Genomic DNA, 27,287 nt, shown 5'->3' on the forward strand with positions numbered 1-27,287 from the left:
TAGAGAACATTTAAAAGGGGGAGAGAAAAGATGAAGCTATTTCTATTTGAGAGGATTGCACAGGTAAAGTTGTAAATTTAATTCTGTTCAAGAAACATTAATTAAGTACCTCTGTGCCAAGCTCTATACTGGGAGCTAGAGATTACAGCATTTTTGGGAACACTTCTGTACTCTGTTGCTAAAGTATTTTCACATATCCTAAAAAGGTGAATCTCTTGTGAGGGAACAAATCCCTTGAAGGAATTCTCATGATGGAAGTCCCTTTTCTTTGCTGATATAGAAAGGGACTGGTTTTTGTTTTCAAAATATAGGCTAAGCTCTAGAAATAATTGGGTAAGCTTAACTTTGGTGCACACTCATCTTCTCCATCATCACTGACTTTCTGTCCCTGGCATAGTTACAGGTGCTGGCATAGTTACAGGTCTGGCATAGTTACAGGTGCTTATCTCTGTTTGATACCTTAAAGGGCCATGCTATATATAGACTGTCAACTAAGGTTATCTGATGATAATAAATTGTTGCATTTTAATAATAACAATAACAATGATAATAATAACGTACTTGTCAATTACTATGCAGATTGGTTTTTCTTCTTTCCAGTTTTATTGAGATATAATTGACATACAGCATTGTATAATTTTAAGGTGTACAGCATGATGATTTAAGTTACATACATCATGAAATGATTACCACAATAAGTTTAATGAACATCCATTATTTTTTCCTCGTGATGAGAACTCTTAGGATTTATTCTCTTAACAGCTTTCATGTATAGCATACAGCAGTGTTAATTATATTTATCATGTTGTATATTATATCCTTAGTACTTATTTATCTTATAACTTGCAGTTTGTACCTTTTGACTACCTTCATCTAAACTCCCCTCTCCTACCCCCCCCCCACCTCTTAACCACAGATCTTATTTCTTTTTTAAAAAATTTTATTGGAGTATAGTTGATTTACAGTGTTGTGTCATTTCTTTTTCTGTGTGTTTGTTTGTGAAGTATAATTGACCAACAGCACTATGTTAATTTCTGGTACACAACATAGTGATTCAATATTTCTATGTGTTACAAAATAATCACCGTGATAAGTCTAGTTAGCGTTTGTCACCATACAAAGATATCACATTATTATTGACTGTATTCCCCATAGTGTACATTTCATACCTGTGACTTATTTATTTTGTAAGTGGAAGTTTATACCTCTTAATCTCTCTCAGATTGTTTTATATACATCATCTCATGTAATCGTAATGATTCTATGAGTTTACTTAAAATTGTCTTCCCCAATTAAAATGAGTAAACTGAAGCTTAGGTTAAGTAACATGACCAAGTCCACACGGTTAGTCATTGGCAGGGGTGTGACTGACTTCAAAATCTGCGCTATTCTGCTTTTCAATAGGGGGTTCTTGAAGGTCCAAGGAAAGGAAGGAATACATAGTGGTGTGGTTGAGGCATTAGTATTAATATTCGTAGACAGGGCACTTGCCAGCAATCTAAGCAATCCTATTCCACCAACTAGTAAGGTTGGCATGAGACATGTACAATAGTATGAGCAACTAAATCATTGTGGTGCCAAATACAGAGTTTGCCATCTCTTTAGTACGTCTTTGAAGAGGTGGCCGATTTGTGTTGGTGCTATGTTTGTCTTCTCAGCCATTGAGGGAGTAAGTACTAGTTGAAGCTTATGATCCCAACACATCAAAATGGACAACCTGGCAGATGTCCTTGCTGGAAGATGACAAGATTGCTAATAGAGGAGCCCTGATTTTTCTCCTGAGATTTGACACTTGGGGGCTTCCATTAAAAACATTACCAAGCCTCTGTCATTTTAATCTCTTCTTTAAGTGCCTGTGATCTTTTCAGGGGTCACAGGTCCACGCATGGTCAATGCCTAGTGACCAGGTTTCAGAGCTGTGGGCAGAGGTGGCAGCGACTGTGAAAGCCCGGGAGGAGATGAGGGAAGAAAAGGTCATTCTTCCTGACAACTTATAACTTGATTCCACCTATAACCCATTTATTTTCAGAAATAAGTAATGGGTGAAGACATAGGCCAGGCCTACATTTCATGCACTTGAGAGTTAAAGGCTTTCTGAGATCAAATTACCACAGCAGAGACAGAGTTACTGTAGGGACATTTTGGGAGGAAGCAGACAGAGAGGGAGAAGCCAGAGGCTTAAGACCAGAAACAGGAATAGAATGTGATGGAAATTGCTTCCCACTTTGCACTCCTGAGGGAACAAAGAGGACAAATAAGAAGCAGCAGGGATAGGAGGAAGCTGGGAGCTTCTCTGGAATAAAATGGGTTAGGTTGTGGAGTTGTCAGCTGCTGTACTTGGTAGGTGGGAGGAAGAGATGTGCTAGTCCAGGCCTTTGAAACCTGGGTGCCTTGGCCCCTTCAACTATGCCCTGAAGGAGGGAAGCGTGCCAAATGTCAGGTCTCCTTCTAGTTTTGTTCCAGTTCATAGCTAGAAAATGACAGCAGAAGATCTAGGGGTGAGAGGATGCTGAGAGAAAGAAGGAGAAAGAACACTTTAGTGAGTGCTTTTGTACAAGTGGGACAATGAATTTTAAACTCTTGTGGAATAGATGGGAGGGCCTGGGAACAGTGGATGTTCAAAACAGAGAAACAGAGGCAATGACACAGAACAGAAAGGCTTCCTCTGATCCTTCTGCCTTCTTGTTCACTGACAATTGGTTATCCTTTTGTTGCCTCTGCAGCAATACAAGGGGGAAGTCTTAGGGGAACAGAGACCCGGAGGGGTAAAGGAAACTTATATTTATGTAAGATGAGCTGCAGCCATTGAAATTGCTGGCTATTGTGAGATAAATCCCAGCCTTCCACATTTTGCTTAGTAACAGCAGACTTTTCACTGCAAGGCATTAATGGAGTCCAAATTCCAGCCAGGCTTGGGGAATCAAGAGTAACTCTCTTGATGTAATGGTTTTGCAGGCTCTTGAAGACATTGTCATCCGTTAAAGAAAAAAAATTAAATCACTCTTGAAAGAAAGAAAATGTCTTGGGTGATAAATGAAAAAATTTTTGAAGTAAAATGAGGAAAAGCTCGAGGGAAGAATCTCTTTAAAATTTTACCAGATTCTCCCCACTATGATCAAAAGGGGTTAAATAAGAGCTTAGCCTGCAGCTTCATGGAACCAATTTTTTAAAGAAAGAATATTAAAACCTGAAATATTGGTTATTTGCCAAGGCACACACTGGAAGTAAAAGCCACTTGGCTAGGAGCAGAATTGAGTGTTGGATCGCAGGATGCTAATTTTAGGCTTGCTCCGCGAAAGATGACAGCACTTGCCACCCCCCCCTCCCTCCGCCCTAGAAGTTTCCGCAGTATTTAGGAGTATTCAGGGAAAATGTTGGTGTCAGGGAAATAATCCCCATCATCAGTAACCCCAGAGCGCCTCACTTGCGTTTGTTTCTTTGAACGTGGAGCCGCCGCCCAGATATCCGTAGTTAGCCAAGGCCCTCGGTGTATTTTCTTGACTTGCGCTTGGAAATCTTTTTCTGGGAGCTGAAAGCCCGAGTCCTAGAGACTTAACTGCTTTTCCTAGAATAATCTCCTTACAAGACCAGTTCAGCAGCCGAGGGACCGTGGAGACTGGCTGAACAGGACAGTGGGGGCAGGGAAAAAGGGAGTGGCCGTGTTCCCGGGGTCTGCTGGGATCCGGCCGGTCCGGGGCGAAGGAGCTGGGGCTGGAGTGGCTGGAGCGACTGGACAGTCCGGGTCGCCGTCCGCCACCTCGGTGCGGAATCGGAGCCGGACTTGCTGAGCATTCCTCCCCCTCCTCTTCTGCTTCCTCTTCCCTCCTCCTGGACCGGCGGCGGCGGCGGCGGCGGCGGCAGGAAACGAAGCCGGGCTGAGCGACTCCGAGGCGAGCGGAGGAGCTGGGATATGGGGAATCAGAGCGGGCGGCGGGGCCAGGAGCCCTCCGGAGGGCCCACGAGGGGAACGGCCCCGGTGTTTGCTCGCTCGTGAGGCGTGGGGGAGCGGGCGCAGGGCGGCACGAGCGGAGGCGGAGGCGGAGGCGCGGCCCCGGCGTGGAGCACGGCTGGGGAAGCTGCTGCCTCCGGCCCTGCCCGGCTGCCTCCGCTGCGGCCGGCGGCTATGGAGCTGGCGGGCACCAGACCTGGGGCGACAGAGCATCCCCGTTTCTGGACGCCCATGTTCTGGCTGCTGCTGCTTTCCCTGCTGCTACTGCTGCTGCCGGGCCCAGCGGCCTCCCAGCTGCGATACTCGGTGCCGGAGGAGCAGACACCTGGCGCGCTTGTGGGCAACGTGGCTCGCGCACTGGGGCTGGAGCTGCGGCGCTTGGGGCCGGGCTGCCTGCGTATCAACCACCTGGGTGCGCCCAGCCCGCGCTACCTGGAGCTGGACCTGACCAGTGGAGCTCTCTTCGTCAACGAGCGCATTGACCGGGAGGCGCTGTGTGAGCAGCGGCCTCGCTGCCTGCTCAGCCTGGAAGTGCTGGCGCACAGCCCCGTGGCGGTGAGTGCCGTGGAGGTGGAGGTACTGGACATAAACGACAACTCGCCGCGCTTCCCGCGGCCCGACTACCAGCTTCAGGTAAGCGAATCGGTGGCACCTGGAGCGCGCTTTCACATAGAGAGCGCGCAGGACCCCGACGTGGGCACCAACTCGGTGCAGACCTACGAGCTCAGCCCCAGCGAGCACTTCGAGCTGGACCTGAAACCCCTGCAGGAGAACAGTAAGGTGCTGGAGCTGGTGCTGCGTAAGGGCCTAGACCGCGAGCAGGCAGTCTTGCACCACCTGGTTCTCACAGCTGTGGACGGGGGCAGCCCAGCCCGCTCAGGCACCGCGCAGATCTCTGTGCTTGTCCTGGACACTAACGACAATTCTCCCGCCTTCGACCAGTCCACCTACCGCGTCCAGCTTCGGGAGGACGCTCCCCCAGGCACACTGGTGGTGAAGCTGAATGCCTCAGACCCGGATGAGGGCTCCAATGGCGAACTCACGTACTCCTTGAGCAGCTACACGTCGGACCGGGAGAGGCAGCTCTTCAGCATCGATGCCAGCACGGGGGAAGTGCGGGTAAGTGGAGAGCTGGATTATGAGGAGGCCTCTTCCTACCAGATCTATGTGCAGGCAACAGACCGGGGTCCAGTGCCCATGGTGGGTCACTGCAAGGTGCTGGTGGACATCGTGGATGTGAATGATAACGCACCAGAGGTGGTGCTCACGGACCTGTACAGCCCAGTGCCTGAAGATGCTGCGCCCAACACCGTTGTGGCCCTTCTCAGTGTCAATGACCAAGATTCAGGTCCCAACCGGAAAGTGAGCCTGGGCCTGGAGGCCACACTGCCTTTCCGACTGAATGGCTTTGGAAACTCCTACACACTGGTGGTGAGTGGCCCCCTGGACAGGGAGCAGGTGGCTGCCTACAACATCACAGTGACAGCCACTGATGGGGGAGTACCACAGCTCACATCCCAGCGGACACTGCAGGTTGAGATCTCTGACATCAATGACAATCCACCCAGCTTCCTGAAGGACTCCTACTCCATTTACATCGAGGAAAACAACTTGCCAGGGGTGTTGCTCTGCACTGTGCAAGCCACGGACCCAGATGAAAAGGAGAATTCGGAGGTGACCTACTCCCTCATGGAGAGGGAGATTCAAGGGCTGCCAGTCACCTCCTATGTCTCCATTAACAGTGCCAGTGGCAGCCTTTATGCTGTCAACTCCTTTGATTATGAGAAATTTCGGGAGTTCTTTGTGACTGTGGAGGCCCGGGACAAGGGGAGCCCACCACTGAGCAGCACTGTGACCACCAACGTGTATGTAGTGGACGTGAATGACCATGCCCCTCACATCCTATACCCTACCTCAACCAATTCGTCAGCAGCCATTGAAATGGTGCCTCGAACTGCCCCTGCTGGCTACCTGGTCACTAAAGTCATAGCCATGGACTCAGACTCTGGGCAGAATGCTTGGCTCTTTTACCATCTGGCCCAGATTTCTGACCTGGACCTCTTTAAGGTAGAGCTACATACAGGAGAAATTAGGACTACCAGGAAGATGGGAGATGAGAGTGGAACCACTTTCAACCTGACCGTGGTGGTCCGAGACAATGGAGAGCCATCGCTGTCAGCCTCTGTGGCCATTACAGTAGCTGTAGTGGATAGGGTTTCCAGAATCCTCCCTGACACTCAGAGACATGTGAGAAGTCCTCGGACATACTCTGAAATTACACTTTATCTAATAATAGCATTAAGCACAGTGTCTTTTATATTTCTTTTGACAATCATTGTTTTGAGCATCATCAAGTGCTACCGCTACACTGCTTATGGCACTGCGTGCTGTGGAGGCTTCTGTGGAGTGAGGGAGAGGTGCCCTGCAGAACTCTACAAACAGGCCAACAACAATATTGATGCCAGGTTACCACACGGCCTCAAAGTGCAGCCTCACTTCATTGAAGTGCGAGGGAACGGCTCCCTCACCAAGACCTACTGCTACAAGGCCTGTCTGACAGCAGGCTCAGGGAGTGACACTTTCATGTTTTACAACACAGGGGCGCAGACAGGACTGGGACCTGGGGGAGCCCAAGCAGCAGCAGGTGACAGCAGGCACCTCACAGGCCAAAGTGGGCAGAGTGCTGGGAACCTGATTATTCTAAAAAACGAAGCTGTTTCTCAAAATGAGGTGAGATAGTAGTCAAGGGGTCTTCCACAAAGTCATGCATTTTTCACATTCCCCCCGGCCCCCTCCCGGTATCATGTAGTTGGCTTTCTCGAGTTATTAACAATGACAAGGGTTATCTGGTAAACTGAGTGTGTGTGTGTGTGTGTGTGTGTGTGTGTGTGTGTGTGTGTGTGTGTGTGTATTACCTGTGATTGGATTATAATCTGCTATGTTTCCTCTCTAGAAAAATAGGACTAGAGAATTGTTTTACTTTCCATTTTCTTTTCAGATATATGAAACCTTGACCATAAAATTGTTTGAGAAATGAGGATTTGTCTTAATTATGTGGTGTTAAAGCACAGCTCTATAGAGAAATAGAATAGGCTTGAGAATAAGATGATGCTATAGAGGGTAACATTATGAGATTCAAGGAGAAATGGCCTGTGCTGTATCATCTACAGGGAAGGTTCCCTTTTGAAATCCTACAGGAGTGTTGTTTTTCAAAAGCTCTGAAACCTCTCGGGGCTGTAGTGGTCACCTCTGTATGCTGTCCCTGTTTATACCATGGACTATCTACAATGAAATGTATCCAGTTAATATTTCTGGTAATTGCATTGAACTAGTGTGATGAGATCTGCTAGAAATTCATGTCAGAGGTGATAAAGCCATAGAATGTGGACCTCACCCTGAAGACAAAGTTTGATTTGGCTGTTTGCTGTGGTAACTATTCTGTTGGGGCTGTCGGAGGAGATGAATGATGGCATCCAAGAACCAATTTGTCTGCTTGGGCCAGGGAGATGGTAGAATGAGTGGATTAGGGATGTGGGGGATATGGTGAAGACCAGGACAAGCTGGGGTTGGGGAGAAAGAATTCTGCCACTAGTTATCTTTTTTGGCCTTGTGTGAACTCCTTGTAAGAGGATTTCCCTGCGTTTAGCATAAATGTAATCTTCTGATTTCCTCTTGAGAATTCCTAAGGTTTTGATGAGACGTGAAGCAGCCTCTTCAAGCCCTTCATGTCCTTAAGTTAAATGACAGTACTTTAAATGGTACTTCAGCATGCTCCAAAGCACGCATTTAATTTCTGGATCTAGCTACAAAAGCCTTGGAAAGTGGATGGCTTACTGTACATGAGAGACAGAGAGACAGGTGTTAGTAGAGACACTGGTTTTAAGTAGGTGTAAGGCCAGTTTGCTCAGTATATGAAGGATGTATATAAATTGTTGGACACAGTGCCTGTGTTTGTGTAGTGTGTTTGTCTCCATATGCATGCTTGAAATAATAGAACCCTGCTTTGTGATACTTTAAACTTGGATTTCAGAAGCCAAAATTTTGTCCCATAAAAAGTGATGAGTTGTTTCTTCCCAAACAACTACTTTGTAGCTAGGACTTTCAGAGGTCCTACAAAATGAGTTAATAATATTTGTCCCTCCTATATTTTTGTGATGTGTTTTCACCGACATATTGTTGTCTTTTTATTAACGTTCATAGTTTCACATTCTAAATTCATGCTCATCTTCAGGAAATTAATGCATAAGCACAGAAAAGAACAGAGATGGATTGAGAGAATTTCCATGTACATTGTAGGTAGATTTATCAGAAGAGCCTGATGTTAGTCAATGCTGAGCAGCCGCGGGAGGCAGATTGCAGATTAAGAAGAACGGGGTGGGGGAGGGGAAATCAAAGAGCCTCCAGAATTCTTTAGATCATAGCTTTTGGCAGCATGTAGAAAGGCTTAATTTTAAATAAGGATGCTGTAGACATTTGCTGAACAAATTACTGTTAAGTCCTTTTGGGCCTGGGGTGGGCTGCAGGTGGTAAAGAGGCACAGAGAGCAGGCCAGGCAAGCTTGCAACCAGCTGTGAGCCGGAAGCGCAGGCGAGTGACACTCTCACCCTCTCTCTCCTGACTCAAAGCTTGGGACAATTTGATACGTGAACTATTTCTGTCTTATACTGACCTGTGTGTTAATATGTGCTTTGGTTCACAAACCTTTAATTTAGGGAGAAAATTATGTCAGAAAAGGGCTTGCTTTTGTGGGATTTTGCCAGGAGAGTACATGATTTTAATAAAGGCAGATTTTTGCCAGACACTTTTGGAAATCCAGTGAAGAGAGCCCTAAGATCCACAGCTCCTGGAATTATTGCGGTTATAGGTAGAGAGTGAGTCACGTTGTCATAGCATGGCAAAATGGGGACAAAAATCACTCAACTCTGAAAGTCATCACTGCTAGATCAACCTGTTAAATTCTCACGTTAGGCTTTCTTTCTTCCCTACCCACTCACTGCACATGACAGGAGAATCCTGGGGTGCAATTGATTCCATGTGCCTACATTAAAATTAGATGAGGATCGGAAAGGATGAGTAAGGGAATTTGCGCTCACCGACCACCCTGCTATACAAAAATATTCTGCACTGCAATATATGTATGGTTTCATTACCTGTAAGTCATACATTAAATATTTATCAACATCTAGCACACGAGGAAACAAGCTCAGAGAGGTTAAGTAACACACACAGTCACTCTGCTAGTGGTATTTTAAGTCATATCTGTCTGACTCCAAAGACTGTGCTTCTGAAACAGTATGAGTAGATAGAAATCCCAATGTTTATATTCCTTTTGATATGGGATACTCAGGCATTCAGGCTACCACTGATTCACCTAGTGGTGTCAATTAACTGCTCTGGAAAAAGAGGAATTCTTTGCATAGAAGTAGGTCACCAATGGGAGGATCAATGAGTAAAAACGTTACCACCAAGATAGGATATTTTTATTTGTTCTACCATTGGCCAAACCTGTTCAGATCTTATATCTTTGTTCTCTCTCTAATTTCTCTCTTGTTGCTTATTAAATATCAGTATTTAACATCAGGCTAATCTTTTGGTAAATTTTACCCCCAATGAGTTTATTTCATGCGCCACTTGTGCAGTGAGGTTTTTGAAGTAACTGTTTAGCAGTGGGGCAGAATTTCTCTTTGGAGACTTCTGAAAACCTGGTGTTGAATGTGGTTGGCACCCTCTTCAGAATCTCCAAGAAAAGGAACCAAATCTTAAGGTGGTTTCTGTGCATCTGTGGTCCTGTGACTGCTGATGAGTCACTTTGAGTGCTCTGGGCAGATTTGTCCAACTGCGCCTCAGTGGGACCAGTTAGCACAAGATGTGGAAATCACAAAAGGGTATAGCAGAAATGAGTTAAGTTTACATTCACTTCACTTATTTTAAAGCAAGTTGTAGTCACCAAATCTTCAGTTATTTTTGCCACTGTGTGTACATACTCACTCTAATTCCACTTGTGGTAACTTCGAAGGGTGAACCCTTCTTTCAGTGGCACCTAATTTATTTCTTGCAGGACTGACTTTTCTAGCTGGTGACTGACTCTGTCCTGGATCAGAACTTAACACTTAGTGTAAAGTGCTATCATGGTGAATTGATAAAAACTGCACAGTGGTCAGAATAGGCAAAGAAATTGTATCTGAACTTCCATCCTCTGATGGTCACTTTTGAATGGGTGGGGCTCTTTTGTTTTGCCATTTCTGTATTGGTTATAGGACTGTTCTTTTGAGAAAAGGTTTATTTCATTTGGTCTGAGAATACATTAATTTCTTCAAATTACCCCCTTCCTCCCCTCTTCTACAGATCTGCTGAGCCAGATGGAATAATGGCTGAGCTCCTCTCTGTCTCTTTATCTTGCACATATTCTGACTGATGGAGAAAGCTATTTATTGTAGCTTGAATGTCATTGGCCTACCCTTTGGTCTGACCCAGGACTGAGCCTGCACATGGGCATCTGGTCTGACTCAGAACACTCTGCAGGGACACAGCCTGGCATATTACAAATTGTCTACTGGCATGCTGTTTGCTTGACAGAATAGCAGAGTTGGTTCTGGATACTTGCCTTGGTTGGCCACCAATTTTTGCTCTCAATGAGAGGTCAGGATGCTGTCTGTTTGCAAACGTTTGATGAAAAATTACCATCATCAAGCCCAGAGGTTTAGCTGAATTGAATGGGGATTTACAGGTGTCTTTGAATATGAGTTTTGTAAATTTCACCTGGCTCCGTGTTCCTGGGCATATTACAGTATGAATATAAATTTGGCTTATTCGTATGATAGTATTTTGAGTACTCTAAAAGCATGATTTCAAAAATCAAAGGTCAAGAGAATTCCTTAGCAGTGTTTTAAATCTGCTAGCCTAAAAATTACACAAGTTTTTGTCTTTCGAGGATTTGAACTTGAGAAATGCAGAGAAATCTCCAACATGGCGAAAATCGAAGAAAAATGTTAGTCCCTTGGCACATAAGCAACATCAGTTGCTTTCTGGCCTTGCAGGGTCAGAACTCTGGGCTCCAGGGAAGTAAAACTGTGGGGGAGAGAGTAACTGCTGCACTAGCAGGCTGTGCATCCAGAATTAAGCAAACCTAGCATTTTCTGTTGTACCAGAGCCCATTAGGTATGTTTTAAAGTTATGGGTATTTTATTTTACTGCTCTGTGGATTTAGGATTATAAGTGACTGTTTTTAGAAGTAAGTATTCACCTAGACTTCTCATATTTATCATCTTTTCATTTTGATTTACTAGAAGACTAACATGTAACATAACAATGATTATTTTAAATGTTAGATTCCTTTTTGCCTTCATGACCCACAGTTTATGTGTTCATTTTCTATTGCTTTGTAACAAATCACCACAAATTAGTGGTTAAAAACAACACTCATTTATTACCTGCACACTGTGACTGGGTTCTCTGCTCAGGTTTTCACAAGGCTGAAATCAACATGCTGGCCAGGCTGAGTTCTCTCTTGGAGGCTCTGGGGAAGAATCTGCTTTCAAGTTCATTCAAGCTGTTGGCAGAATCCAGTTCCATGAGGACTGAGCTCCCCGTTTTCTTACTTACTGTTGGCTGGAGGTCACTCTCAGCTCCTAGAAGTTGCTCTCAGGTCCTTACCAGTATTTTAACAGTGGAGAATATTTTCTCACATGGAATTCCTCTCATGCTTCAGATCTCTCTGATTTCTGTCTCTGACCTCTAGACCCAGATTTAAAAGACTCGTATAATTAGGTCATTCCCACCCAGATAATCTCCCTTTTTCAAAGCCAGCTGTGCCGTATAATATAACTTAATCATGGAGTAAGACCCATCATATTTGGAGATTATACAGGGCATTTACAGTAGGGTATAGGGATCTTGAAGGCCATTTTAGGATTTTGCCTATCATAATTTATATCAGTGTTCACAAAATATCACTGAAAAATTTGCAGTGGATACATCTTTAATAGATTCCTACTAGGAAGGAAAAGGAGATGCCACACGTAGTCTTGTTTCTCAGAGGATCATTTATTGATAGCTTCATGGATTTCCATGATAAGAAGATAGCATATTACTTCACTGAGTAGTCCTATGATTTTATGAATGACATAGGGTATTTTAAACCTATTTTATTTCAAATCTGTCTTGGAAGAGGTGATTCACCCTTTTGTAGCTCAAATATTCCATAGTATAAATAATACCATTACAGAATAAATCAAGTCTTAGCTATAATTTTGATAGAAACAAATGGATTCTTGTTCTTCAATAATACTACATCACCCACGTGGACTACCTAATTCAGTTTTTCCACATCTGGAATTTCATGACTTATTCTACTGAAGGACTATGCTTTGAAACAACAGAACATACTGGGCTTTTCACCAACAGAAATTAAGCAAAGCCCAGGGATGTACCATCCAAGTACTAGAGAACTAAACGTATGTCTCATTATATTAGGTATATCAGCAGTCAACCTGTCAGCTTCAATTTTTCCAAGTTTAATCAGTTTTTCCAAGTTCACATGAAACCCACGTACATTTTATTACATTTAATTTTGTATCACTTTAAAATAAATCAATCTGGGAAAGTCAGAAGTAAAAAAGAGAAAAATATATATCTGTCATTCCATGCAAATTTATTTAAAACACAGACTTTCGCGTTAGGGGTACCTAAACATGACTCTCAGGCAAACCTACCTATCAGGCAGGTAACCTAATCTCTCTAAAGTTCCAGATTTCTAATTTTTGTAATTTAAGTACAATAGTATTACCCTTGCATGGTAGTTAATTTATTCGAAAGCCTTTAAAAAACCTATCAAATACCTGAACCCTGCTGGCTTCTGAAGCTATAGCTATGTATTATGAATATTTGAGAATATCAGTATGTTTTATAAACAAAATATAATCCCTTTCATAAAGTTTATGGTCTAACAAAGGTGTTAGGATAAATGCAGTAATATGTATAAAGTGCTTATTCCATTGCCTAGTATTGTGTGGCTACATAAAACATATTAATTACTTTCTTCCTTACCTTTTCCCTGCCTGATCTCACTGCCATAAGATGTCTCATAACTATGATTTTGGCAAATAAATCTCAGGAGCATCTTGTTGCTGAGGGACTATTATAGAAAATAGCAGCATGACAAATTACGTGTCGTTGAGGAAGTGAGATTATGTAATGGACTGAGTTTCCTGGTCAGTCCTGCTAGAACTGTGCCTTTCTGCAAAATAGAGTTGGTGATTTCATTCACCAGATCAAGTTGCAGCAGTTTTCATTATGGATGTTACCCAGTCATAGAAAAATTGGCAGCATTTGCTCAACAGACGTCAGAGTCTTTCTTGAAGGAGGGTTCTTACAGCTAACAAGCTGACACCAATGCTGCTGATGATATGATTAATAAAAAGTATTTCAGTCATATTTTCAGGTTTACCAAATGGTTTGCAAATATTTTCTCTTTTGCTCCCTCTACTACCCCTGATAGAAAATGGGAGCCCCTTCATTTCATCTGTAGATAGTTTTATGGTACTTTATGAGGAACATCAATAGCATTTTGTGAATTTGAGAACCAAGGATGAAGCAGCTTGTATGTTCATATCTTGCCAACAGAATGGAAGGGACCGGAGAGAGCAGTTAGTGTATGGGGACATTTGAGGTAAAGTATCCTAGAGTTGTAGCTTTTTCTGGGCCTTGACTCGGCTAAATTGTTGAATATCATCTAACCATCCCAAAGTCTGTCTGGAAGTTGAGATGCTGATCACTTCTTCTCTGGATCTTGTGAAGAAGTATGTTTATGAAATACTGTGCATCCCTTGAATGAACTATAAGAATGACAGGAACAAACTTATTGACATTTTGAAATGTCAATTGGCATTACAGTAATTGGCATTACTGTGGCCTTGTGTCTACCAAATATGATAATTATAGTCCAGAGGAAAATGCAGAATACAACCTCCATCTCTTCATCTTTCCATTCAAATAGGCCTCAATATTCAGTGACAGGACCACTTTAATCTCTGCCCATGAAAACACATCGAGAGGAACATCTGTCATGGGTTTTTCGTAATAACATTTTTGCTAATTGATAACAAGATAGTGATGGTGATTGATTTTGTCCCCAGTGATTCCTGAGTAGCTTCTACTCTGCACATAACTTCCAGAACAGTGTCTAGGTGCCCACATTTCCCTCGGCGTCCCCTCCACTTTGAATTGAGTTTGAAGACACAGGGCAATGCATCTTTCCAACACATAGGTGGTGCAAGTCAGGTTCTTCTTAGGTTTCAGCTGCTCCCTGTTAAACAGAGCTTAGCAAACAGTAATTGAATAAGAAGGCAAAGCCCTCAGAGGAGCAGGAAACAAGTACAATTTTATGAAAAGGATTATGCAGCACAACAAGGTCAAACCCAGCGGTGGTTTGTTTTCCTCTCCCTTGTATTCCTCTTCAATCAGCAGAAGAGGTTGTTATCAGTTGCTGGCATTATGACTGGGCACATCCGCCCAGAGTCAAACATGCTGCAGTCTGCAAAGTCAGCAGCAGATTGCAGTGCTCTGCAGTCCAGCCAGAACAGCAGAATTTGTGTAGCTGTGTTCCCTGTTATAGCTAGAATACCAAATTGGGGATGTTCCCTTAAAGGGGCATTTGAGGGCAAAAACAATGAAAGCTTTTCCTGTTTCAGAATAGACTGTCCTTCCACTAGTGCTGCTTTAGGAACATAGACCTGTTTTTTTTTTTTTTTTTTTGCTGTACGCGGGCCTGCCTATCCCTGTTGTGGCCTCTCCCGTTGCGGAGCACAGGCTCCGGACGCACAGGCTCAGCGGCCATGGCTCACGGGCCCAGCCGCTCCGCGGCATGTGGGATCTTCCCGGACTAGGGCACGAACCCTCGTCCCCTGCATCGGCAGGCGGACTCTCAACCACTGCGCCACCAGGGAAGCCCCTGTTTTGTTTTTTAATTGAAGTATAGTTGATTTACAATATTGTGTTGGTTTCAGGGGTACAGAGATTCAGTTATATATATTCTTTTTCAGATTCTTTTCCATAGTAGGTTGTTACAAGATACTGAATAGAGTTCCTTTGTGCTATATAGTAAGCCCTTGTTTATGTACTTCATATATAGTAGTGTGTATCTTAATACATAGACCTGTTTTGAGCAAGGCAAGCCAAAGCCGGTCCTCACAGCATCATTAAACCCAGTTTTCCATGGTATTTAATCTGTGCAAGGACCCTGATGAGCTAATTTAATTTTCTCCTGAAGTGCTATATATATGTGAACATCATCTTAGAGATGCATATGAAATGGCTTCTTCCATACTTTTAATAGCTACATGGAAATATTTAAGAAACAACTCATCGGTGAACATCGTCACTAGGAGATCATCGTTTTTGCCATATTAACAAAAACTCCCTTTGTGATTTTGCAGCCCCGACAACCCAACCCTGACTGGCGTTACTCTGCCTCCCTGAGAGCAGGAATGCACAGGTATGGCTTTCCCTCCTCATTTCACTCAGAAGTTACTGCAACTGTTTGACTCAGATAAACTGTCTTCATAGGCCGGAAGCAGCAGTCAAAACTGAGAAGCTTAGATACTTTGCCAGGGGAATGCAGTTGTTTATATGTCTCCGTGTCTATTCCTTGAAACATTAGAAGTGGTCAGTGCCAAATGCTTATCAAGTGCCGGCAAATAAGAATCTCCTGTAAAATCACAGATACAGGCGACTGTTTACTTTCTCTCATTAAAATTTCCTTAAGGAAGTAGCTTCAACTTCTTTCATCCCTTCCCCATCTGTACTTTCTGTCCTTCCCTTAAAATTATAATGAATACTGATGCTTTCAGACTTGAGTACATTGTGTGATATATATGCACTTGTTGCCTACCTTGGTTTTCCATCACACATTGACTGTTATATCCTGTTAACCACAGTAATTGTTGTTCATGTTCACCCCTATTAGAGTCTCCTTATCTTTTCCATCTTGTTGCTATCTTATTGCCTGCCCTCAGTGGCAAGAGTTCTTCAGAGGATGAGCCATGTGAAGGGCTTTTATTGAATATCTGGAGACCAAATCTAGCTTACTTTTAAATTAACCTAGAGCAATAACATTACTTTAAAACTCAGATTAAATATAATTTTGCCTTCTCTATTTTGTCTCTTTGACAGTAATTGATTAACTACCATTATTCCCAGACCTGATCTAGTATTCATGCCACCGGGCCAAATAAAAGATTCATTGTTTGTGAGTGTCTTTGGGAAACCAAATGGAGAGAGCCAAGCAACTAGTGTTCACTACCACCAAAATAACTTAGTTTTAAAGAAGAAATAAACTCCAGACTTAAGCCCCTCAAAATATCTGGGCAACTCTTGAGTAGATCGTCACCAAACCTTGATCAATTTCTAAAGAGAGAGCTTACAGAGTATGTATTGAGTTAATGAAAAATTAGTTTTAGCCTGTTAAAAACACATTAAATCAAAATAAATCAACATATTCCCAAACATTACATTACAAATTGAGCAGAAATCATTATAATGGATGCTCTTTCTGAACGAGAAGCAATCAGTGAAAACTGAAGATCAGTAGTTGGCTTGGTGGGACATCACATTGGAATCTGGTCATAACTTTAGGCCAGAAACACTTATGCAGATGCCAGAATACTAGGTTTCAGAAAGATTCTTTTTATTTGTTAGAAACCAGCTTATGGTTTTGCCTGCACCTGAGCTATTGTGGTGGACTATATGATAGGAAAAAATATGGTTTACAATACCAACTTCTTTTGTCCCAGTTGAATTAGTGCTTTACTTGAAAAGTACCAAAGCTATAAGATGCACCTTTAAAACTATATTAAAATAAAATACTAAACTATATCAGTTCCTTATTCCATTTTCAAATGAAAAAAAAAGAAGCCACATGTGTTTCTATTCAGGATTCAATTAAGATATTATGAGATTCAAGTAGGATAAGAAATGAAATAAAAATTAAAACTAAATGTTATTTATTCCTCACAGTGTAGTACATGGAACATATGTTAAAGTTGTGAACTTAAACAACACTCATCTTTTTCACACATACGCTTGGCTTCTTGGCCTTTCTAGCCTCAGATATCATGTGCCTGTTCCTTTGAAAATTCTGCTTTGAGCTGAGCTGGTTCCTAGGGTAGTTCCATCTTCAGAGTGAATCTAATTGAACCCATACAATTTGCTGGTAGAATCCACCAACACCCGAAGGATATTAATATTTGGAAAAAAGAGAAGATTCTAGGGTGTAGATGAAGGAAAGAACAGCAGTAGGGCAGAGCTTAATGAGTGAATTTCCACTAGATATGTTGTTTGAAGTCAAAGAGTAAGAGGATATTGGGAATTCCCTGGCGGTCCAGTGGTTCGGACTCTGTGCTTTCACTGACAAGGGTGCGGGTTCAATCCCTGGTCCGGGAACTAAGATCCCATAAGCCTTCTGGCACGGGCAAAAAAAAAAAAAAAGAGTAAGAGAATATTGAACTTAGAGATGACCTTCCCCCACAATATTTCAAGTTTTCCTGCTCTGTTGAGTCACATGACTCCTTCAGGCAGTAGTACTCTAAGTTTTACTTTAGTAACTTAACTTCCGAGATGAACCAATGCCTAATTTCAAAGAGTCCTCTTATTTTGGTGAGGGTTTTCTTGGGTGATATTTACTCTTAGGGTCCCATTTGTTCCTTTCTTCATCCAGAAAATATTGAGGGTCTCATATCTGCTAACATTACACACACATAAAGAATATGATGTTCTCTCTGCCCTTGAACAATTTACGTTCTATCTCTACTTGCCTCTAAGGATCTCCCAGTTCATGTCTCACTCTCTGCAATATTTCATGATGAATTAATCTCTTCTGAACTGGGATCCATGAGTGCTGGTGATAAACTTCCTCTAGTCCCAGGAAATGTAGGGTGGGTTATCTATGAGGAAAAGATACAGAAAGAGTAAAACAGAAAATAAAGTTAAGAATTAATTGGGCCAAACTGGAATAATACTACAGTTACCAGCAAATAATGTTCGTGCTTTCCTCTTTCCTATGAGAACGCAGAAATAAGAGATCTAGCAAAAGAGGCTTAGGGCTTTTGAGAACAAGCTCTCCTCATCTGCTTTGGCATTAAGACGATAAAATGTCATTAGCCTTCTGATGGGCTTCCTGTTAGATTTAATGAACACCACACAGCATTACTGAAAACCAAAATTGCTATAAAGATAAAACATGTTTATCGCCTGCATGGTGTAGCAGACAAGTAAGTCAGCAATGCTTTTACAGTTGATGTAAGGTGACTGCTCAGTGGTAATTGCTTCAGTTCAAGCATGAGTAAAAAGTGTTAGCTGCAGCCCTGCCTCCAGAGATGTGAGCACTTTCTGAGGGTGGAAGGAGAGCTGGAAAGGCATTTATGGTCTAACTATTATTTGGGTCTATGTGTTTACTCAGTTCTGTGCACCTGGAAGAGGCTGGCATTCTACGAGCTGGTCCAGGAGGGCCTGATCAGCAGTGGCCAACAGTATCCAGTGCGACACCAGGTAAAGACCCAGGGTCTCTCCCTTCTTGCTTGGATTCTGGAAAGCCATGAGATGACCTGTTTTTGTAAGACCAGGAATGTCAGTGGCTCTCTTTTTATTCTTACTTCTTTTTCTTACATGTGTGACTTCCTTGCTTACATGATTATGCAGGAGTATTTTGATTTTCCACTTAATGTACTTCAACAGTTGAAAACAGATAACATAAGGGTGTGTGTGTGTGTGTGTGTGTGTGTGTGTGTGTAAAGTTATTTTCTGAAATAACTGGGTACATTTCAAATGCTTAGGCTGTCCGAACTACAACAGGCAAGATCTGGTGGCCTCATGCACAGAGATGACACTGTTAGCAAAGATCTTTTGGTTAAAGGTGATGGAAATCCACTCAAAGTAGTAAGCAGAAGGGAGACTGATAGATTGATTAACAGATAGATCGATGAAATGGAGTTTCTCATGGAAGTGGAAAAGTTGTCAGAACCAGGGCACCACTCTGGTTGACTTCAAGTCACAGTCAGGCCTCCTCCCTCCCTGACATGTACATCATTCTGCAGACTGAATTTTATTGCCTTGACATGCACATTGCCAAACATGACCAGTCTTGCAGTTTCTTAGTTCAGAGGACCAATGGGAACTGATTCCTAATCCAAACTTTCAAGAAAGAGAATCTGCCAGATTAAATCAAGAACCCAATGGCTGGGTGAGCATAAAAAAGTTGCCTAAACTCATATTTCCTTATTTTCCTTATTCTTGCCCAATCACTGAAGCAGTGTCATATAATACAAATATGGCTTTGGAGGCCCATCCCTGTGGCAGTTATCAGAAAGGAAGGATTATAGAGACTGCAAATGTTGTCTACCATAATCCTCTATTAATAGAACATGATGATGATGGTAATAGTTACTAATAATTGAGCCACAATGTACCCAGACACTGTGCCTTGTGTGATCTCATTTATTCCTTGAGACAATCTTGCAAGGGATTTATTATCTCTATTTTACATGTGAGGAGCGAGAGACACAGAGAGACTAAGAAACATACCCAAGTTCACATAGTTTGTAAGTGACAGAGGTAGGATTCAAACCCAAGTGTGTCTAGTTCCAAATCCAAGTGTATCTAGCTCTTATATTCATAGCATGGCTGGCTTGCAAGAATCCACCCAAATTCAAATGCATACATATATGCATACATAACAGATTACATAAGCGTATGTGTAAAAAGTTCTTTCCAAAAATAAGCTGGTGCCTTTCAAGTGATTAGGCTATGCAAGTAACATGTGCAGCTAAGGGCCCATTTTCGCTGGCAGCTCTAAGGGTTTTCGTTGATTCTAATCAGCCAGCATTTGCTATTTATGAATATTGTATAATTCAACTAAAAGTCACATTTGTTAAAAAAAAAACAAATGCTCGAGTTAAAGCAATTCATTAGAGAGCTAATATTGCCAGATGGCAAGGAGAAAAACATAAAATAGTTCATTGACAAATCTGCAACCCTAATGCCAGTGATGGTGTGAAGGAGCGATGGAGGAGGAAGTGGTTTTAGACTACCAAGTGCTGCAGGATGGGAGGCATCTGAAAGGTGAGAACTACTCAATCCTAGCAGCCCCATGAAATCATGCCCTCCTACCCTGCCTCCATTTCAGGGTTTTTTCTTGTTCTTATAGAGACTTTGTAGGTCAGGCTGGTGAGCCCAAAATTAACTTTGAATACATTCTCCCTTTCATCAGTGTTGCTGGTTGGTGTGTATTCCTAGGCCAGTGGGAAATAGGAACTGTTTACTGATTATTTTTATCTGCATCTGGCCCAGGGACTCTCCTTCAAATTCAAAAGAATGTTAAGAACACATCTTTTTTAAAAAATTTATTGAAGTATAATTGATTTACAATGTTGTGTTAGTTTTTGCTGTACAGCAAAGTGATTCAGATATATGTGTGTGTATATATACATATATACACCTATTCTTTTTTATATTCTTTTCCATTCTGGTTTATCATAGGACATTGAATACAGTTCCCTGTGCTACACAGTAGGACCTTGTTGTGTATCCATTCTCTATATAATAGTTTGCATCTGCTAATCCCAAACGTCCAATCCTTCCCTCCCCCACTCCCACTCCCCCTTGGCAACCACAGGTCTGTTCTCTTTGTCTATGAGTCTATATCTGTTTCATGGATGGGTTCCTTTGTGTTGCATTTTAGATTCCACACATAAGTGATATCATATGATATTTGTCTTTCTCTTTCTGACTTACTTCACTTAGTATGGTAATTCCTAGGTTCATCCATGTTGCTGCAAGTGGCATTATTATAGCTGAGTGATATTCCATTGTGTGTATTTACCACATCTTCTTTATCCATTCATCTGTCAATGGACATTTAGGTTGCTTCCATGTCTTGGCTATTGTAAACAGTGCTGCTATGAACATAGGGGTGCATGTATCTTTTCAAATTGTAGTTTTGTTCGGATATATGCCCAGGAGCGGGATTGCTGGATCATATGGCGACTGTATTTATAGTTTTTTTGAGGAACCGCCATGCTGTTTTCCGTAATGGCTGCACCAATTTACATTCCCACCAACAGTGTAGGAGGGAGGAACCCATCTTTCTGACAGAAGAGAGGGAAGGAGTCGCCATCGCTCCACTGCCCAAATGTCCTAACTCCTCTTGTATAATCCCTTCTCTCCAGTACTATACCTGGCTGTTGAGTCATGAGTCACAGTTTTCATGGACTGAGCTGGACAGAGCTTATATCTTCCAGTTACTCTATGGGTGACCTAACCATACTTTTCAGCATACCTCTGCACCAGTGATAGGACATTAGAGAGATGTTCCTCTGTGTTCTGCTCTGTCCTTTTGGTACTTTAGAGTTTTAGGACTCAAAATATGTTCTGCAATGTTTGGAGGGAATATGGCATAAAGATGAAGATTATGGTTTAGAATCAGATCTGAATTGAATTCCACTTCAAACTTACTTGCTGGGTGAGCATAAGCAAATTGCTTAAATTCATGTTTTCTTAATTACCCCATCTGTAAATTGGGTATAATTATAACACCTATCTTATCTGGTTGCCATGATAACTAAAGAAGAAAGAGCTGAATATAGTGCTTGACATATAGTATTAATAAATGTCTGTTTTTTTAAAATTATTTATTTGGCTGCGTCAGGTCTTAGTTGTGGCATGTGGAATTTTTCGTTGCGTTGTGCGGGCTTTTCATCGTGTCACACAAGCTTCTCTCTAGTTGTGGCACTCAGGCTCCAGAGCAGATGGGCTCAGTAGTTGCAGCATGCGGGCTCTCTAGTTGTGGCACATGGGCTCCAGAGCACGCAGGCTCAGTAGTTGCAGCTTGCGGGCTCGCTAGTTGTGGCTCATGGGCTCTAGAGTGCATGGGCTCGATAGTTGTGGTGTGTGGGCTCAGTAGTTATGGTGTGCGGGCTCAGTTGCCCCGCAGCATGTGGGATCTTAGTTCCCCAACCAGGGATCAAACCTGCGTCCCCTGCATTGGAAGGTGGATTCTTAACCTCCGGACCACCAGGGAAGTCCCAAATGTCTAATCTTTTTATTCCTTTTTTTCTGGGATACTTTCGTTTCATGCAGTCTGTGTGGTGGCCTTCGCTGGTAGCATCGTAGCGAGAATTCAGTAGTTCTCATTTCTGAACCCAGATACAGACCCTCTAAGGTTGTCTGGGTCATCCTGACATCTGTACAGTCCTGTCACCCCCAGCCACCCTCCTGGAGATGGCATGAGGAGAATTTATCAGTTCTGCCTGAGAAAAAGGAAAAAAACTTGGTTGCTTTCATTCCCAAGTAGAGCCTGCCTTTCACTGATTCTGTTGCCCTTAGTGTTTCATGACGAAAGTGCAGTTGCTTCCAAAAGGCTTCCTAGTGGCGCCTGAGTCTCCTTTCACTTGTGTCTGAGACCTTCTCAGGAACCAGCACCTTCTGACACCAACACCTGCAACAGTGGCAGCCATGGGAATAGAGAGAGGCCTGCTGTGACCGATCCCCCCTCACATGTGTTCTTTGTAGTTGTTTTTCCCTACTGATGAATTCTTTGGCTTTGTCCCCACACTTTGTCCCCATTCATTTTCACAGTCCACAGAAGCCTAGGCTAAGATGCCACGCTCTGAAGGGATCAATGGGGACATCACCAGGTGATGTTTCCTGCAGGATAAACAAGTCGGGCATTAAGTCTGTTAATCCCAATTGTTGGCCACTTTCTCCAGCCTTGCCTCTGTGTGAGCAGACCTGGACCACAGGCTTCTTATTTCCTCGGCAGCTCAGTGAGACTGAACAGGGAAAGAAAAGGAGCTGAGTAGGGAGTGCACAGCACACAGTCATCCTTCAGATGGAGGAGTGTGTTGGGGGGCTGAGGGCATTAAAGGGCCAGTCATTCGTGCTTACAACTCTTTTAACGTTCTCAGTGTGCAAGCTCTGAACAGGGTTTAATGAGTGCCCTCTTGTGACAGTTCCTAGAGAGAATCCCAAGAGGTTATAGAAAGACTGTCCCTGCCTTCAAGAGAGCTAGTCTGGCTTCAGGGCCCCTGGCTGCTTTGCTATCTTGACTGGTCCTTCCAGGCTCCTCTTTCTACACTTCATGGGATCTCAGGACTTACCTAAGGCAGCAGTAAATTAATTTTAGAGTGAGAGATATTCGCTATTTTCAGAAGAGCTCAGAATTCAAAAGAGCTCAGAGCTCAGCCAAAGAATTCATCAGTGGAGGAATTCCGAAATGCACAACACTGCCAAAGATACATTCTAGCTTTTCAAGGAACACCCCAGAGGATCTGGGGCTGAAGTGTGAAAGGTTAATTAGGTAGGTGAGGCAACTAAGGCCATGAGGTTTCCTTAGAGAAGCTTAGTTTATTTTTTTATTTTATTTTGGGGGGGGGGCTTTCATTCTTCTGTGTTGTTGCCTGCATTATCTCTGTCTCTTTTTTTTATGGGGGTATAGTTGTTTTACAATGTTGTATTAGTTTCTACTGTACAGTGAAGTAGAGTTCCCTGTGCCATACAGCAGGTTCTCATTAGTTATCCATTTTATACATATTAGTTAGTATATATATGTCAGTCCCAATCTCCCAATTCAGCCCACCCCCGATTTCCCCCCTTGGTGTCCATACGTTTGTTTTCTACGTCTGTGTCTCTATTTCTGGCTTGCAAACAGGTTCATCTGTATAGAGAAGCTTAGTTTAGAGTGACTGCACAGGGGTTCTCAAGGTATGGTTCCCAGAGCCACACTGACAATACGTATCAAATCTGCAATTCTCGGGCTGGGGCCCGGCCATCTGTGCTTTAAGGAGGCCTCCAAGTGATCCTGATGAACCCTAAGGTTATAGAGTTGAGAGTAAATATTTCTGAGATTGTCTGATACCTTTGGAGGCTCAGAAACCATGCAGGGAAGCCATCTGTTTATGATTCTTACAGGAAGCCCAGCAATTGTATGTTCCTGGGACCATTACATAACTTTTCTGAGTCCCAGTTTCTTTCTCTGTAAAATGGAGATAGTAGTAGTGTCTACCTTACAGCGTTGTTGGCAAGAATTAAATGAGATAATACACACAGCCTGGAGAACACTGTTTAGTAAATGGTAGTTATTTTTATGATTTTTCAAGGTATGAGTCTATCCTTCAGCTTCAGAATTTAGGTCTGAGTTGTTCTGAGTAGTCTCTGTGGGAAGGCTTTATTATAGAGCAGATTTTTTTAAAAGCGCCTTTTTGTGTCCTCGGGGGATTGTTTTTGCCCTGGTTTGCTGCATCTCTTTACTCTGTGGAAGACGGACAGTTTATGTGCCCTAGTTTTATAGGGAGATTCATGCTCTTATTTGTCTTAGGGATTCCTACCTCCCTGACTAAATTACGTCCCCACGGAGGGGCTCCATGGAGACTCCATCTCTGATTCTCCCCCAGAAAGAAGCCATGATCCTTAAATTTGGGGGAATCCATATAGGAGTACCGTCAACATGAATTTTTCCACATCATGAGTGACTGCAGCCTCAGGCCTTGTTTGAGAATTTAGAAAGCATGCCGTTCCACTAACCTGCTCACCCTCAACTTCTGCTGTTGTCATGGCAACGGTAGTCCTGGGAGATGTGTGCATATCTTTATCAGGAAAAAAAAAATAAGATCTGCGATCTATGTGGGTGGAGCAGCTCCCTCCCGTCAGTATCCTCCACTCTCACCTTGCATCTCACAGCCCAGGAGTGCCAGCTTGCCGTAGTTGTGTCTAGTAGCTGAGGAAAGTAAGTCCTTGTGTAAGATACACTTTTACCTTCCGGGGGTGTGGAGCTCATCATGTCTGTTGGAGTTCTCTATGTAGCTTATCTTGTGTGTTCTGACCTGGCCTGGAGGGAGAGAGGGAGGTGGTGTGAGAAGGGGAATTAGAATTCTCTACCCAGGAGAAGCCAGGAAGTTTAAGTCTCTGCTGGCTCCATCCGTGACTTTCTTCAACTCCTTCTTAGGAGAACTCTCTGCACCTCTATTTTTAATGGTCATGTAAATAAAAAACTAGAATGAAGAATTCCTGCTTTTCCTGAAATCAAAAGTTTCTGTTGAGTAAATAGATTCTGAGATATTTCTTTCCCTCCACCCTGTATTCCCTGCACCTCTCTCATTTTTCCTACACCCATTCTTCCAGGTTCGGTAGCCCTGGGCAGGATACAGTCAGGATTGGGGCCGTGATACATAGTAAAAGAATTTCTTCTATGTCAGAGACCCACAACAGATCATGTGTCTCCTGAAAATCGAATCCCTTGTGCACTCAGACGTGTGCTCCTGGGCATACATTTTGGAGAGGAGAGTGTAGTGAGGAGAGAGGAGGGGCAGGAGCTGTTCTCTTAGGCTGCAGTTTCCTTCAAATCCCACAGATGCAGAGAAGCAGCTAATGCAGGGTCAGGAAATGGAGACTCATTACAGTCCCTCTGGTTATCATTGATCCACCTAATGAGCCACTGGAGCAGTACAGTCTGGCCCCTGCAAACTTCATCATGAGAAACAACTTCTGCGTATGTCTTAGGAAAATAATACACTTCATTCTTCTTTTGTTTGAGTGTTGCTTGGGACAGGAGAGTTTCTGAATAACCCTCCCTTCTAGCTTTCTCTACACACCGTCCTTTTTTTTGGCGGTGGGGGGGGGGGACAAAATTTTATTCCAAAATGCTGGAATAGATTTTCTTCTTCTTCTTTTTTTTTTAACATCTTTATTGGGGTATAATTGCTTTACAATGGTGTGTTAGTTTCTGCTTTATAACAAAGTGAATCAGCTATACATATACATATATCCCCATATCTCTTCCCTCTTGCGTCTCCCTCCCTCCCATCCTCCCTATCCCACCCCTCTAGGTGGACACAAAGCACCGAGCTGATCTCCCTGTGCAGTGCGGCTGCTTCCCACTAGCTATCTGCCTTACGTTTGGTAGTGTATATATGTCCATGCCTCTCTCTCGCTTTGTCACAGCTCACCCTTCCCCCTCCCCATATCCTGAAGTCCGTTCTCTAGTAGGTCTGTGTCTTTATTCCTGTCTTACCCCTAGGTTCTTCATGACATTTTTTTCCCTTAAATTCCATATATATGTGTTAGCATACGGTATTTGTCTCTCTTTCTGACTTACTTCACTCTGTATGACAGACTCTAGGTCTATCCACCTCATTACAAATAGCTCAATTTCATTTCTTTTTATGGCTGAGTAATATTCCATTGTATATATGTGCCACATCTTCCTTATCCATTCATCCGATGATGGGCACTTAGGTTGTTTCCATCTCCGGGCTGTTTTAAATAGAGCTGCAATGAACATTTTGGTACATGACTCCTTTTGAATTATGGTTTTCTCAGGGTATATGCCCAGTAGTGGGATTGCTGGGTCATATGGTAGTTCTATTTGTAGTTTTTTAAGGAACCTCCATACTGTTCTCCATAGTGGCTGTACTGTAGCTGAATTTTTAAGCCCCTTATCGAAAGGGAAATTCAAGTTTCTGTTGGGGAGATCCTAGGGTCTCAGGGACCAAGGAAGGGTGTGTGTGTGTGTGTGTTACCAACTCTGCTACCTGACTTGGCTCAAAAACAACAGGCCACCTGTATGTTTGAGAGCTTTGTGGGGAAGCGGAAGTGGCCGGTGAGGGTCAGCAGTTCATTCTGTTGGAAAGAGTGCTTGGGTTGTATAGAATTGGTGGGCTTGGAGCACCTCCCTGGGAGGTGCTTGGACAAGAAAGACCTATTTATGGCCTGGTTTGAGGGCAGAGGGGTAGTGATAACTTGTAATGCCTTTAAGCTTTGCAGCTCCAGCAGGCGTTGCCCTCAGCCTCACTGATTCTAGTAAACTAGAAACGAGAGCTGGTCCCCAGCAACAGCAAGGATCTTTAATGACAAATATTTTCAGAGCAACTCAGTCCAGATTCCAAAAGAACTTAAAAAGTTCTTTTTCTCAGAGGCAGTTAGCTTTGCAGTTGAGAAGGTCATTGCCTAACCTGGAGAAACATATTCAGGTCAAGCACTGGCTGGAGACTAGGGGCCTCTAGGGGAGGGTCATAAGAGAGCTCAGTCAGTGCCAGGAGGCCTGGAAATGAGCCTGTGGGTTGGAGAGGAGCCTCTCTCTGCCTCAGCACTTGGAGCTTGTTACCCACAATTATAGAAAGGACAGGGAGAAGAGATGGATACTGTTCCACTCTCATCTCAGTGAGACCAAGAGCTTCCCCAGCAGTACGCTGCCTGGAAAGGTCTAACTCCGAGGCAGTGGGCTAGGTGAAGGATGGGAGAAGGCAGTCCTGAGGATGGCAGTACCAAAGGAAATAAAGGGGAAAAAAGGATGTTT

General features: G+C 43.1%; 1 protein-coding gene across 12 annotated transcripts in view; it reads left to right on the top strand.

Annotated features, from left to right (window-relative positions):
- The window catches only part of LOC137221762 (protocadherin alpha-C2), a 172,225-nt gene that overhangs the window by 124,538 nt on the left and 20,400 nt on the right, over nucleotides 1-27,287 (top strand). For 10 of the 12 annotated variants that reach the window (XM_067731971.1, XM_067731970.1, XM_067731966.1 and 7 more), the window contains exons 2-3: nucleotides 15,382-15,440; nucleotides 18,402-18,490. In XM_067731971.1, coding sequence (XP_067588072.1) covers nucleotides 15,382-15,440; nucleotides 18,402-18,490 — 148 coding nt within the window. Of the gene's footprint in view, nucleotides 1-3,349; nucleotides 6,680-15,381; nucleotides 15,441-18,401; nucleotides 18,491-27,287 lie in introns of those variants that run through there. The other 2 variants (XM_067731964.1, XM_067731961.1) reach the window with 2 other exon arrangements.

Source organism: Pseudorca crassidens, chromosome 3 (assembly GCF_039906515.1).
Source record: "Pseudorca crassidens isolate mPseCra1 chromosome 3, mPseCra1.hap1, whole genome shotgun sequence".
Classification (NCBI taxonomy): Eukaryota; Metazoa; Chordata; class Mammalia; order Artiodactyla; family Delphinidae; genus Pseudorca; species Pseudorca crassidens.